This window comes from Charadrius vociferus, unplaced genomic scaffold (genome assembly GCF_000708025.1).
Source record: "Charadrius vociferus isolate BGI_N301 unplaced genomic scaffold, ASM70802v2 scaffold2037, whole genome shotgun sequence".
In the NCBI taxonomy this organism is placed as follows: Eukaryota; Metazoa; Chordata; class Aves; order Charadriiformes; family Charadriidae; genus Charadrius; species Charadrius vociferus.
In genome coordinates this window covers 26,287-40,371 of record NW_009649354.1, presented here as the reverse complement: position 1 = coordinate 40,371, position 14,085 = coordinate 26,287, and the positions used below count along the sequence as shown (strand labels likewise).

The 14,085-nt window shown below is 47.6% G+C and overlaps 1 protein-coding gene across 1 annotated transcript; it reads right to left on the bottom strand.

Annotated features, from left to right (window-relative positions):
* Positions 1-4,004: 4,004 nt before the first annotated feature.
* GABPB2 (GA binding protein transcription factor, beta subunit 2) lies at positions 4,005-13,409 on the bottom strand. Its single transcript, XM_009889477.1, has 8 exons — positions 13,302-13,409; positions 12,095-12,262; positions 11,748-11,942; positions 11,212-11,362; positions 8,284-8,382; positions 6,725-6,910; positions 5,103-5,236; positions 4,005-4,292 (listed from the first exon to the last, which is right to left on the bottom strand). Exons 1-8 carry the CDS (start codon positions 13,407-13,409, stop codon positions 4,005-4,007), a joined length of 1,329 nt encoding a protein of 442 aa, XP_009887779.1.
* Positions 13,410-14,085: the final 676 nt, after the last annotated feature.

Here is a 14,085-nt window from a genome sequence, read left to right as displayed (position 1 = left end):
GCCGGGGGGGCCCTGAGCCATCCCCTGCCCTGGGTGGCAGTGTCCCCCTGCCCCAGCTCCATGCCCTGAGCCACGAGGGTCCCCAGGCTGGCCCCCACCGGGGTGACAAGGGTCCCCATCTCCCAGTTCAGGGTGATGAGGGTCACCATGTCCCCAGACTGGCTCCCACCGGGGTGACGAGGGTCCCCGTGTCCCCAGGCTGCTCCCGTCTCCCTCCCTTGGGCCACGAGGGTCCTCCGTGTCCCTGAGCCATCTCATCCCCCTGCCCAGGGTGACAGGATCCCCACGTCCCAGCCCGGGCTGAGGAGGGTCCCCATTTTCCAGGGCTTTTTTTTTTTTTTTCCTTTTCTATTTTTTTCCTGCTTTTGGGGAGCCACTGCCCCCCCCTCCCCAGGAAGGGCATGGGGACACGGTGGCTCTCTGTGACAGAGCTCAGCTTGTCCTACCGTGTAGGACCAGGGCTCAGCCCGCACCGGCCGCGGCAATTAAATACGTGGTCGCTCCTGCACTGGTGCCCATCTGGCTCTGTCCGGGGTGAGGGGGGATGAGAGTGGGGTGGGACAAAGGTGGGGGAATGTGCCACCAGACCCTCAGCCCAGCTCGGGGACAGGGTGGAGGTCCAGCGTGGGGTGTCCCCACAGGGAGGGTGGCACATGAGACACCAGGGGACACGATGGGGTTGGCAACGCAAAGGGGTAACACTGAGGGTAAGGGAAAGCTGCTGACTGAGGTCGTGGTATTTTATTAAGAAACATAGTACAAAAAAAAAAAAAAAAGTATAAATGTTGAAATTTCCACATTTCCAGACATTTGCCCTCAGTGGAACGGGGGCCGAAGCGCTCGGCTCCTCGGCTCAGGGCTAACGGGGGGGGTTAAGGGACCTGCCGCCATGAAACGGCAATTTATGTTGCGATAAATACGCCGGCACCGCGCCTGGCACGGAGGCGGGCGGAGATGTCTCCGGGGCCCGGCGCCACCCTCAGCCGACGGCCCGGGGTCCGTAATTCCCCTTCGCGGCCGTCTGGAGAGGATTTAGTTGGCGTTTCCACGACCTGCGCTCATCCCCGCTGGATTTACAACGCCCTGCTTCCGATTTGGGATAACAGGAACTGGCTGGAGGTGGTTACTGCGAACAGGAGGGAAATACAGTCTAATCAAACCCAAACCGGTTCCATTAGCGCCGCGCCACCTCCTCCACCGAGCAGAAACCCCACACTTTCCTTTTAAGACCTCAACTTCTGCACCGGCGTCCCCAGGCAGGGAAGCAAGCCGGGATTCTCCCGCCCGCAGGAGCGAGGGCGGCTGCCGTGCCAGGCTGGCAGCGGAGGGCAAGCGCGCCCACCCGCCTCGCTAAGAGCCAAGCCTGGAAAACGAGGGGCTGTTTTGCCTCTCCCGACCCGGCGCCCCACGGGATGGCGTGGGCCAGAAAAGGCCCGACGCGGCAGAGCGCGGCCCTGACGGCCGTGGGAGGCCATTCACCCGCTGACAACGGCCCGGCTGACCACGCAGCCTGCAGAAACCGCTGGTCTCGGCTTAAAAAGCTCCAACTCCTCCGTAGAGGAGCCGAGGATGCAGCCGGGTTGAAATTCTTTCTAAACCCTGGGCGGAGATCAAATTCTCCTCATCTTTGTTCAGACCCCGTACACGAGTTACTTCTAAAAATAAAACTAACGTGTGATCCCCCCCCGGCGAAGCAGTGAGAACAGTGTCAGCTGTATTTGTTCCGACTCCACAAACCAAACCCCGTCACCGGGAGCGCCACGGACTTGGGTTTTTTTTTTTCTTCTCTTCTGAAGGGGAAGTTTGTTTCCCGGCTGAAGGGACTTTTTGGCAAAACTGACCCTTTTCAGGGGAAGGATGGAAGTAAGTGAGAATCGCAGTGCTGTCGGAGGCACAACACAGCATTTATACCCGCTCCAGCTGCCCAGCTCTTCAAATTTACAAATAATAAGCACAAATTTCAGGCAAAACATAAAAGCCAAAGTTGACAGCACCCCTTTACATCCGTAAACACTTTCTGGTATTAGAATCTGCCTGGATTCGCTTTAACACTGTCTCCAACTCTCCGGTGCGGATTTTTAGTTCAAACAGACCCAAACTGTCAACGGTCTGGGGAACAAAAGAAAATAACTTAACACTTGCTCGAAGTCAGCGAGGAAACGCCAAAGTAATCAATAACCAGGAACAGAGTCTCTCCAAATATTCATTCATAAAAAATAATTATTAAAGCCTTCTTCAAGACATCTTTTGGAAAAAATTTTAAAAAGTCTTATTTATAAATATAGCTACACTGGTTATAAATAAATGCACTTAGATTCTCCAAACCCAGCAAGTCTCAGGAAGCCTTTACAGCACGAGTCACACAAACCTCCCGCTCTGACCGCTGGCGGATGAACCCAGCCGGGGAAACGTGGCGAAGCCTCGCCGGAGTCGGGGATTCGGCACATCCCACCTTCCCGTCAGCCAGCGGGAACTGACCGATTTTAGGACAAAAAGCGGTTTACTCTTGGGGTGAGAAATTCCTTCAGAGCCGGGACCATACGTTCATACCTTTACGAACTCGTTAGTCCATATTATGCCTCTGACATGACGATACGGCTGATCTATCGGCAAAGAAACATTAAAGGCAGTACCTGAACCAAGAGAAAACCATATTATCTGGACATGCTTGGAAATAACAGAGAAAAATGCAACGCAAGAACCATGACATTGAATTATTACTTTGAATGCTGCCAATGGTTAAAAAAGAGGACAAAAAAAGCCCAACAACCCCAAACCAACCAACTGTGGGCCAGAAGAACTGGATTTTTATCTTGCGAGAAGCTACTCTCAGAGCCGTCCGGTGGCTAGCGCCTCAGCACTGCACCTCACTCCTCGCCCTTAACACCTTTCCGCGGCCAACAGCACAGCTTGCGTGATGGTATTTTTCTAAACTGCACTTGATAATTTCTCGTTATGAAGCTCCACACGATAACTCGGGGTGCTTCCAGTCAGTCCCCTGCTGTCTTGATCCCCCCAGTCAGCTGCATGGAAGATCCCTGCACGAAACAGGCTTGCAGAGAGTCAAAAAAGCCCGAGCATTTCAGTAACAAGATCAGCTGCTTGTTAAAAAAGGTTTTAGTATCTTTAAAAATAAAACTGCTTAGTAAAAAAAAAAAAAAAAAAAAAGTGACATATGTATCTCCAGAGCCAACTCGACTCCCAGGCTGTCTTGCAGCAACCACCGTACGTATGGCTTTGCATATGTGATCAGTTAACGCTTCCGTTCAGCGCAGAAGTGTCACATCGAACATTTGACTAAAAATCATAAAACCGAGGAGGAATTTTTGTGATCCCTTTGGGTAGTTAAGGGGTCTGACGAAGGACCCCCCCAGAGCGTGGTATTCCCTGATAGCGTGAAACGAGACATCCAGCCAGGCCTTCGCTCTTGCATTGAAGGTTGCCTCAATCAGAAAGACTTGTGGTTTTGGAAGAAAAAGATTCTGTAATTTGCTTTCTGGCTAAGAGGGGAAATCCCCTCTGCACCTCTGAAGATTTTAAAGCAACACCCCAAGAGACGGCTCTTTCTGAAGGTGCAGATCCGGTCACTCGGCTTCGCAGAAGGGCGCAAGCACCTCAGGTTACTGCGGAAAGCCCATCTGCAGCGCTGCCCTTTCCAGGCAGCCCAGAGCTCAGACCAGCTGCTTCGGCAATGAGGTATTTCTTTCCTCAACAATGCAGGTATTGACGCCACCAAATAAGCCGCCAGGTCACTCGCTGGGCTAAAATTTTGTTAAAAAGCTTCCAATCTCTCAAGGTCAAGCTTTCAAAGCACCTTTGGGCACCGCGCTGATGCAGAGTCATGCTGTGAGCGGCTGGAGAAGCTCCTGCCCCTGGCGATGGGGCGGCTTCGACAACAGCCCTCTGCTCTCAACGCTGCTTGCCAACAGCACCTTATTTAACAAACAAACAAAAAAGAAAAAAAAAGTTATTTTCCTTTACAAAACCCACTCAATCACGGCGGATTAGGAGGTTACAGTTTCCACAGCGATATCAGTTGGCTGATCTGTTTCCAGCATGGCCAGCACGGATTCCTTGATGTCTTCTGAGGTCACCACAAGCGAGTCACCCTCGGCGACCTCTTGGAGCACCGTCACCTCGGCTCCATTGGGCTGCTGCCTCACCATGGCTGCCAGCTTCAGCCGGTACTCCTCCGCCTCTTGCTCCTTTTTCATGAGCTGGCTGCGATATTCCTGAGCCTTCCGATTCGCCTCTTGCAACTGCTGCTGCAGCACTTCCCTTTCGTCACTGTCCTACAGAAAACAAAAGTTCAGAGAGCCCACGATGGAGGCCCAACCTGCGACACGAAGGAAAGGGGGTGTGCAAGCACTCCAACAGTTACCAGTTACAAAATGCTCTAAGGCAGCACTAAAAACGTGCTTGGGTTGAGTTCTGTTCAACTGGCTTGCTCATCACAGAGGCAACGGGGACACCGGGAGGCACAAACCGGCGCGTAGGTGTCCCACAGCGTGCAGGGGGGCGCGCTGGGAAGTCACGCATGATCTCACCACCATGAAATTCAAAGGTTGGAAGCAGGTGTAACCAAAATGCAAGAAAAATCAAGAGGTATTAGTGCTGAAAAGTTGAGATGCAACTGAGAAAAACGTTCCTCCTCCCAACAGAGGGTGATGGGAGAGTCTTTCCTGCTGCTTTCTGAAGAGCTGAGACTTGCCTTACACCCAGCCCATGTGTTGTGCTTCTAAAGGAAATCCTGAATAATCTCAGTAAACCGCCACGATTCATCTAAAAACCCTGAGCTATGCCTTTAGCCCAGGCAGAACGGCAACAAGCGATTTAGCTGGCTCTTTTCCTCCTACCTATACTCGACTGAACATTGCTCCTCTCAGCCACTCGCGTGTTCATTGCTAACGCAGGAGCATGGGCGGGAAGAGCAGGGAGCCTCCACACGGGGTTTGTTAAGACATCCCCGGGCTCAGCCGAGCAGGGCGCAGCTCGTTTCTGTTCTGAGATGGCTTTGGCAGACCAGGAGCCCGACATCCTCAGCACAGCAGAGAAACACGCAGGAGATGACGGCAATCAAAGTTACAAGCGGGAGTATCTACCTTGTCTTCCTTCGAGTCATCTACATTTTGTTCCACTTTTTGCTTCTTGGCCAGTGGCTTTTCTTCCTCTTCTGCGTCATCTCTCTCTTCAATAACAGTCTCTTCTGCAACCTGACCAGCAGGTACAGTTAAAACTGAAAAATTAAAAGGTGACAAATTATACAGTGTGAGACATGCTTTTGCACAGATGTTTCCCGAAAGGCTTCTCCGAAGTCAGTGCATCAGCGTGGTTCTGGAGAAAGAGGAGGCCTGTGGAGCCGCAGTGCCCAAGTCTTCCCAGAGAGGAGAGAAACGCTGGACTGGGTTTCCAGTTTTCTTTAGTCAGGCCTCCGAAATACTTGAGTGTTTCACCACAACGGGGCTGACAGAATCCAAAGTCAAAGATTTGCACCTCAGAAAACTATGAGGTGAAAACTATCATTCTGATGCCTCAGTAATGCAATTAATGGCCGAGACAGGCTAAGCAAGAGGAATAGAAAGCTCTTCTCGAAAATTCCCAGTACACAGCCCCAGCGGCTAAGCTCTGAATCAGCTTTAAGCGTATGCAAGAGCTGCAAATACTCCAGAGAACAAACACATTTTAAATCTGCAAACATGGGGTTTTTTCACTTCGGGAAGCCAGCAGCAAGAATTTGTCCAACCAAGGAGGAGAAAGGCACCACGTGAGCTGCTGAAGGTAGCGCTACCTAAACAGTTCTCCCTTTGTCTTCCTCAGACTCAGAATTGGTTACAAGCCAGGAATTATTTGTAGTAATTTGGCAAACAATTCTGAATAATTAACAGCTTTAGAAAATTGCTTTTCACTTGTTAAGTCCGTAAACAGACAGAACTGATGTAACCCATCTCACATTGTAGCACTGTATGCATGTTGCAGGAGAGCTGCTCTGCTTCCTAATCCTCTTTTTCTACACCAATGTTAATCCAAATAATCGAGTATCCCTAGGACGTGCTAAAAGAACTGTCGGTAGTAGGCAAGGCTGATGAAATACATCCCTTGAGGAAACACAAATTCACTGTACCAGCGCTCTGGAGCTCTGCCCTGCTTTACTGAACACGATTTACGTTTGCCTTGTGAAACTGATAGATTATATTGCCCTCGGCAATATAACTAGCGTTATGGGAGGAAAAGGTTTATTTAAGCTGATACTAATGGCCTAGTGTTAAGTTTTGTAAGAACGATGGAGTGATTGCTAAAGGGAACAGGTTGCAGTTTCTTTGGTCGAGTAATTTACTCCCAGACCAGGAAGTTCGCCACAAGCTAAAGCAATTGTCTTTGCCTGACTCCCACAGAGAGAGCGGCTACCTTGGCATTTCTCCTCCCGCAGCCTTCTACTGAGGGTGCTTGGTTTTAATGCAAAGACCAAAATACTAAAGCGTAGCAGCGTGAATTAAGCTACAAACAAGTCGCTGGCAAGCCTTCCCGCTGACGTAAGCCACACAGACATTTTAACCCCTCCTGAAGCCCAGCAGGCAGGCACAGATCTGTTACACCACAGCACTGACAAGCCAGATCACGCCAGCCGCCGGCCTCGCGGGGCTCAACGGGGTCCACAGGCAGCAGTTATTTTGTTGGTTTTGAAGTTAATCCTCAGCGCTGCCTTCCGAGTTCAGCTCCTGCTTACCTTGCTGTCCATCTTGCATGGTTAGGATGAAGGGCTGGCTGAGGCCGCTGGTGGGGACAGCTGTTTGCAGGCTGCTCAGGGGAACTCCGTCTGTCACAATGGCGATGACGCGCTGCCCTCCACTGCCAACCACTTGTTGGATGGCAGAATCGACAGAATTTGCTTCCACTATTTCCTCCGTCTTACCTTAGGAAACAAAGCAAGTGCCAAAAAAAAGAGTCAGCGTTTCCTTCTCTCTTCCTTGAATAGAAACTGAAGTCTAGTGAAAAAGCTCAAGTACGCAGCTTGAGACTCCTGGGATGCCTACTCACGAAAAACAATCTGGAAATACAGTCAGTCTGTAGGGGAAAGAAAATAAAATCCGCTACACCTTAGCAAAACAAATGTTCTAGAGTAAACCCAGCATTTTTTGTGTAAATTACTAAGTACTATCACACAAGCGTATTCGTTAAATGAAAAAGCATGGAGCTGGAGGCAGCTGTTGAGCAGACCTGGCTCTGCAAAGCTTCCGTGACCCTTCCCTCAGCTCTAACGAAGACAAACCACACGCAAAAAACTCTTTGTGCCTCAAGAGCCCCGTCCACAGGAGCGCGGCCAAAGCAACCATGAGGAGGCTATTTAGTCTGGCTGGCTGACCGTGGCCCGGTTCAACTCCCTGGGACGCTTTTGTGTGACTTACGTCTTGCCCAAATAATCAGGATTGCAAACCCTCAGCTGCATCCTGCTCCCAGCGAATGCTGCAAGCGCAGGAAACAGAGGGGACCTGACCTGCTACGTGCGCTCTGGGTGCCAGAGGAAAACACTTGAGCACCGCAGGTCAAGGAGTCAGTGGTGTGGCACCAGCAGCTTAAAGACGTCAAATCGCTCATGTCTAGATTCTAGAAAAAAATGCCTAGCTTTCGGGAAAATAAATGAGTTCCAAGGTGAAAGGATTATATAAACTTTAACTTTATCAAATTTCTAAATCTGAAGTTAATTAAAGGTCAAACATTACATTCTACAAACATACCATGAAAGATCACAAAAAAAACCCCAACCCGAACACAAAAAACGCCCAAACCTTTCCGTAAGAAGTTACCAGAGCCTCAAGAGACTCAAACATTTTGAGTAACAACATTTTACAGCAAAGTAGGGACAGAAAACATTTTAGACAATTTCCTTCTTAAACAAATACTTATCTATGTTCATACTTATCTATGTTCATACATTAAAGCAAACTCAATATTCTAGAGCATTGGTTCTTATTTTTTTTTATATAACTTATATAACTGTCAAAGCACATAAAGAGCAATGTGCTGTGGTATCAGAGTCAGACATGCTGGTTAATAAAAATGAAGTTACTTCTATTGGGAACAGTTGCTGTTTTTTTTAATTAAGTTTGAACTGGGATTGAATAAATAAATAAACCACCCCCTGCTTCACAAATACTTTTTGCAATCTCTTCCTTACTGTGAAAGAAGGCAAATTCACTTCCAGACCTTAAATTTCCTCCAATTTCCTGGCAAGATACTTGCTAGAACTACACAAATTTGAATCAGCGTCTGGCCGGTTTCCCCTACCTGTGTCTCTGTTTGAGTTGGACAGCGGTGCCGACACTTCAGCGAGGGCTGCAAGCGTGGCAAGCACGGAGGGGGCCGAATTGGAAAACTGCGAGTCACCTGCTTGGGAAAGATGAGGGCGAACTGAAGGATTGTCAGGACCTGCCGTATCTAAACAGCAAATATAGAATGCAACAGTTTTGTCATCTGGAGAACACGACATCAGCTATGAAGTGTTTTCTGGGCTCCCAATGGAGAAAGGGAAGGGGTCCAGATCATTTTTCATGAGAGGTGCCTCTAACTGTAAAAAGGGCTTTGATGCTACTTTAGAACAGACTGTACCTACTCTGAATATTTTATGATAATGTCAATCAGATTTCAAGCAAGTATCTCAGTAAGTTATTTCTGAACCCCGTAATGAAATGAACAGCAAGTGTGAACTGATGTGCTCCAGCTTTATTGTAAGAACTACAGAAAGGCAGGCTGTCTGCCGGGCTACTTGGCATGCCGAGCTCCGATCTGGAGACGTGGTCGGCTTTTCAAGATGCAGCCGCGCTGCCTGATGACACTCCCAGAGACGCTGGAGTCTGACTGCTGTAATGTTGTGCAGAGCGGTTGCTACGCACGTCATTACTTGGCTTCACATCACACTGAAGCTTTCAAAAATTGCAAAACCTACAGAATATATTAAACTCATCGGCTATCGTGAGAAAATTACAGCACCCAAGTTCTTCCTCAGTTGGGGAAGTCTCCAAGTCCAGTCTTCACCACTGCTTCATAGACCAAGCGTTTCAGCACAAGTCAGTTAACAGAGCCTTTTGCTCAAACGCAGAAATTGGCTTCGTATATCGCTTGATTTCAAGGTACTGGGCAGGCAGGTCCTTTCTTCCTCCCCTCTCATGGTTAGCGAGGGAAAGAACACGGTTACTGCAATGGGGTATTGATTTGAACGAGATAAACAAACCTTCTCGGTTCCAAAAAACAATGTTTCTTCCTCCAATTGACCATAGTAGTTCCTATTCAAAGGCAGACTTAATAAGAATGGAACAGGAAATTAACTAAACGGGCGCAAACTCAGTGCATATAACCCACAATTCCTCTTTAAAAAAAAAAAAAATGATAAAAGAGATCCTGTACCTCATTGCCAGCACAGATAAATAGATTATAAGCACACAAAGGGAAGTTCATCTAAAGTTCCCCTGCCTTAACCCTTCCAACACGTTTTCCTCTCTTTCTCACTGGCTCCTGATTTTGCAAAGGTTATCAAACGACTTATTTTCAAAGAATGATACTTTCAAAAGGCTGTGGGCTGGGTACGTGAAAACCCTGTGGACCTAGGGTCTGTTTTCAGCTGTTTGTTACCCGGTTTCTTCCAACCAGCTAAAGATACTTATTCCCACCTAAAAACTTTTTCAATAACAGAAGACATAAGGAATTTAGGAGAGGTAAGAAACATTATTAGCAGCAAGTGTTAAATAAGGGATTTTCGTTATAATGAAGGCACAGCTGCTGATGCCCTCTTGTGGGAAATGAGCAAAAACCTCCTGACATGGCCTAGAGCAGGAGACACCGGCTATTTTCATGCTGACCAGCCACTACCGACGTTTGAAGCGTCATGGGGGGAAAAACCCAGGGTATTTTAGTCCAGTCACACGTGGACAATAAGCCACTGCTGTGCTATGGCACTGAAAAAGGTGATTACACTGCAGGACATACGAGGAGAGGGATGGTGAGAGATGGGGATTTACAAGTCCAGTGCCAAGAGCTCATCCACACACCCTGGGTGGATTCAAGGTACTCGGGGCGAGCGGCTTGCCTAGCCCAGCAAAACAAAGGCAGACAGGGGATAGGACCAATTTCCACATCAAAGGGACGGAGGCATGGAAAAATGCAGCAGGAGTGTCACCTGGGGTACAGAAATCCCAAGTTTTATGCCCCTTTGAGTTTGCACCAGTCACACTGCATCTTCCTCACAGGTGGAAAAGGAATGCTTTAGGTCATTTTTCCCCTTCTAAATTACGTTTTGCCAGTGCCTCAAAGCTGCGAGCAGCCCTGAAAGCTTTGAGAGCAAATCTGGAATGTTGCTGAAGTTGCTATGGCCAGAGAGGTCTGGGTGGGACTGTAGAACGTCAGTATCCGGGATTTTAAATGCACTCTCTAGCTAATAAACAAACATTCACGCATGTGAACAGTCCCACTAACCAAAGAATTACTCACATGCAGAAGTGTTTGCAGGATGAGGCCAAATAGCTTCACAAAACTTGTATTTAGTAGCCTCCAGACTGAAAAGAAACAATGGTTTGGATTTCCCCAAATACAGAAAATTCACTTCAAGAGTCATTACAAAAACTGGAATTACACAAAAACAATTTCCACTCAGCCTTAAGTTAAAAGCGTTTTCCCCACCGAAATAAGGCTCACAGAACAATGAGGAACCTAATTATTTCCATCTAACACGTGGGATAGAAGAAATAAGGAGTAAGCTACATAACCCACAGACCTGCTTATTCTGCAATTTCCTTACTCAACATTTATATATAGCAAAACACTCACTCAACTCTTGTAGCCAGTAAAGAACAAAGCAAACTGTTCCCCAACCGCTCCGCAGTGCTCAGGATTTGGCACAGGCAATAATTCTCATTATTGCTCTGTTGCAATCAGCCAAATTCACTTTCTCAAGTTCTGCTGCTTGTAAAAGACCCGGAGCAGCCCCACAGCTGCGCTCAGCAGAGCTTGGCTACTTCCAGTGGAACCACCTTTATTTACATCAGCTAGAAATCTGCTTTGTTACCTTCAACAGCAAAAATATTCTGGGGCAGGAAACAGTAGCTGGGTGTGTTTGGCTGTATTTCACTTTTCTTCTACTAAATGACCATCTGCCCTCTACTGGTAAGCAGTCTTAGGAACTTTTTTCAAGACTTTCCCACTCAAGGTCACCTAAAACCTTACCTGAGGCTGTTTTGGCATTTGTTGAAGAGATGAGACTAGCGAGATTGAGAACTTCCCCTGGCGTAAGGATGAACGGTGAGGTGAGAGTCACAGTGTTGGTGATGGGATCCGTTCTCTCCGGGTGAGTGTTCACCTGGTTCTGCATTGCTTCCTAGGAAAGAGACTGGGGTCAGGTATACATTCCTCACGTTTTCTGTGGTAAGCAACAGTATGTAGCATCCTTGAAACATTTTAGAGGCAGATTATTTCTCTCTGCAGCACGTCAGGGACACCAGTGCAAAAGCTGTGCCAACACTGCCACCTCAACTTGGCAATTTACACTACGACTGCACAAGATGTGTGGCAATAAAACCCCATCACTCACTGAGTCCTAGCAGGCACGCACCAGTTGATCCAGAAACTAAGCAAACTTCATCTCTAGTTCTCTCTGTAAACAGAAAACGATCCCACCAGACACAGCAGGATCCCTCTCACTCTCATGCAGACACAGCTGTGGGTCAGAGAATTACCAACAAGTTTCTCCCTTCTCAGCCTACCTGCAGCATCACCAGAGTCTCCGGATTGTTCTTGTCCAAAGCAATATCAAAAGCCGACTTGTCAAACTTGCTGAAAGCATGGACATCAGCTCCGTATTTGATGAGCAGCTCCACGACGTCTCGGTGGTTGTGCTCTGTCGCCCAGTGCAAAGCGGTCATCTTCAGCATGTCCTTGGCATTTACATCAGCTCCGTTCTAAAAGAAAGCAGCATTAGTTGTCTGCGCACTGTCTCCTCTCAATGTCTTAAAGGCAGTGCCTGCGCTAGCATTTAAACAGGGACATCAACACTTCACTCCAAGGGTGACTTAGACCAGCCTTGAAGTTAGACCTAATTTACTATACTTACCCTAATTAGCAGTTCTACGATATGAGTGTGTCCGTCAGCTGCAGCCATGTGTAGTGGTGTCCGGTCCACTTTTGTTCGGGCGTCTCTGCTAACGCCAGCTCGAAGCAGCACTTCCGCTGTCGAATAGTGGCCATACTGGGCAGCGAGGTGAAGAGGCGACGTCCCAAGCTGCGTGTTAATTTAGAAGAGTTACTGCTGGTTCACAGCAAGAGAGGACAGGCACAGTAATCACCACATGTATGTCCAGTAGTAACTAAAATGACAAAGCTTCTGCAAGAAATTAATTTAACCTGCTTTTTTTTTCTCCACTCAGGGGGCTGCACATCCAATAGTTTTCCAAACAAACATTAAACTTTTTAGGGATCTTTACGTTACCTGGTAACTTGAAGATCAAACATGCTTTTACTTTCTCCACTGTGCCATCTACTTATCACTGAGCTTCTTTTCCAAACCACAGCAGACCAGCTCTGCCATTTCTATATCATGACAAGTAATTTCAGCGCTGTTTAGAAAAGGGCAGTATCACAATACCCCTAGGCTCTGCTACCTCTTGATACAGTTAATTCCTTCATCTCGTAAAGCTATGAATGAAAGCACTGATGAATTAGGAAACGATGACATCTGGTGATGGAAAATGGCTCCCAATGGCTTATGCGTTATGATCTGGTTCTCTTTTTATCCAACTGTTATTCCTCAGTTTCATTAAAGCTTTTATTTCCTTTCCAACCCAGGGTGGCCTGGTTTGTTTTCAGGGTTTTGTTCTTTTAAGGAAACATAAAAAAACAAGCACAAAAGCAAACTAATCAAGGATGAGTTTCTCATTTGACAGAGTTTAACCAATTAAAGCATTCTTAAAAGAACTTCCTGTTACTGAGAGGTTTAACAGTTCTTCCAATTTGACTTGACTCATCATTTGCCTCAGCTGCGGGGAACTGCACTTCTCAAAGTATCAGCCCTGTACACATTGCTGTTCAGGACAACACAGTACTCGTGGTTGTGCTCTTGTGTGTGAGGCAGAGATCAACCTTTACACAAACATCAATTCATCTTTGCCTGAGGAAGGTCTTGGGTTTTGAAGTGCTTCATCTGGAATCTGCTCCATCACAGAAATCCAGAGAAGCATTATCTGCCAATCCACGCTCCGGTTTTACCGCTCCTATTTCTATCCTTCAGGTTCAGAAAACCGATGTCTATTCCCCCGACGTACCCAGTCAGTGGTGAAAGGTGCCCCGCTTGCCATCAGCTTTCGCACTTCGTCATCTTCGCCTTTGCGAGCTGCTTCTAGCAACCTCTTCCCTAGGTCCACTAAGGACATCTTCATACATGGGAACAAGTATTTGCTGAAAGCTGCTTTAAAAAGCCGGAGCAAGAAACAGAAAACAAAAAAAATCAGTGAGGCAGAGACATCTTAAAAGCCCTGTACACCTACGGCCCATCTGGACACACCATCTTCCCATACAGAACTAGGCCCAAGACAACCAATAAACAGGCATAAACATTCATCGTATTTTTCGGTTCTGTGCCCTGAAACATCAAGAGAAGGCAGAGCACAGTGTCAAACACCACAAGCCACCATAGCTCCTGCAAAATCCTGCTTACCTCAACAGCGCCTTGCACGGACACAAAGACTTGCCCATGTGGATCCAGTTCCAAGAGCAAAACCTATAAAAGCAACAGCAAAGCTGTTCACATCATTTTGATTTTTAAAGCATTTTAAGAACATGATTTAATCTCCAAGACACTCTCTGACCTCAGCGCTAGCAACTAAGCATGGGGGAACCATCCCTGCTGGCTGCTGGTACAGGGTAAAACAAGCCTTGGTAACTCATTCAAGGTCATAAAAGCAGCAGAACCCAAAAGCTGTGCCCAACGTCCCGGACAACAGTGTCTCTATTTATTCCAAGCTACATAAAGCATAGCATAACTATGGCAGTAGTGAACTATAGCATTTTCCTCAGCGACAGGGTTACGCTGGTACGCCAGTCCTATCT

Excerpts from the sequence above, each read along its gene's own strand:
- GABPB2 (XM_009889477.1), bottom strand. The coding sequence starts at position 13,409 with ATGTCCTTAGTGGACCTAGGGAAGAGGTTGCTAGAAGCAGCTCGCAAA. Across the intron at positions 11,943-12,094 it reads TCGTAGAACTGCTAATTAGG|AACGGAGCTGATGTAAATGC; the intron begins GTAAGTATAGTA and ends GCTTTCTTTTAG. Across the intron at positions 11,363-11,747 it reads AGACTCTGGTGATGCTGCAG|GAAGCAATGCAGAACCAGGT; the intron begins GTAGGCTGAGAA and ends TCTCTTTCCTAG.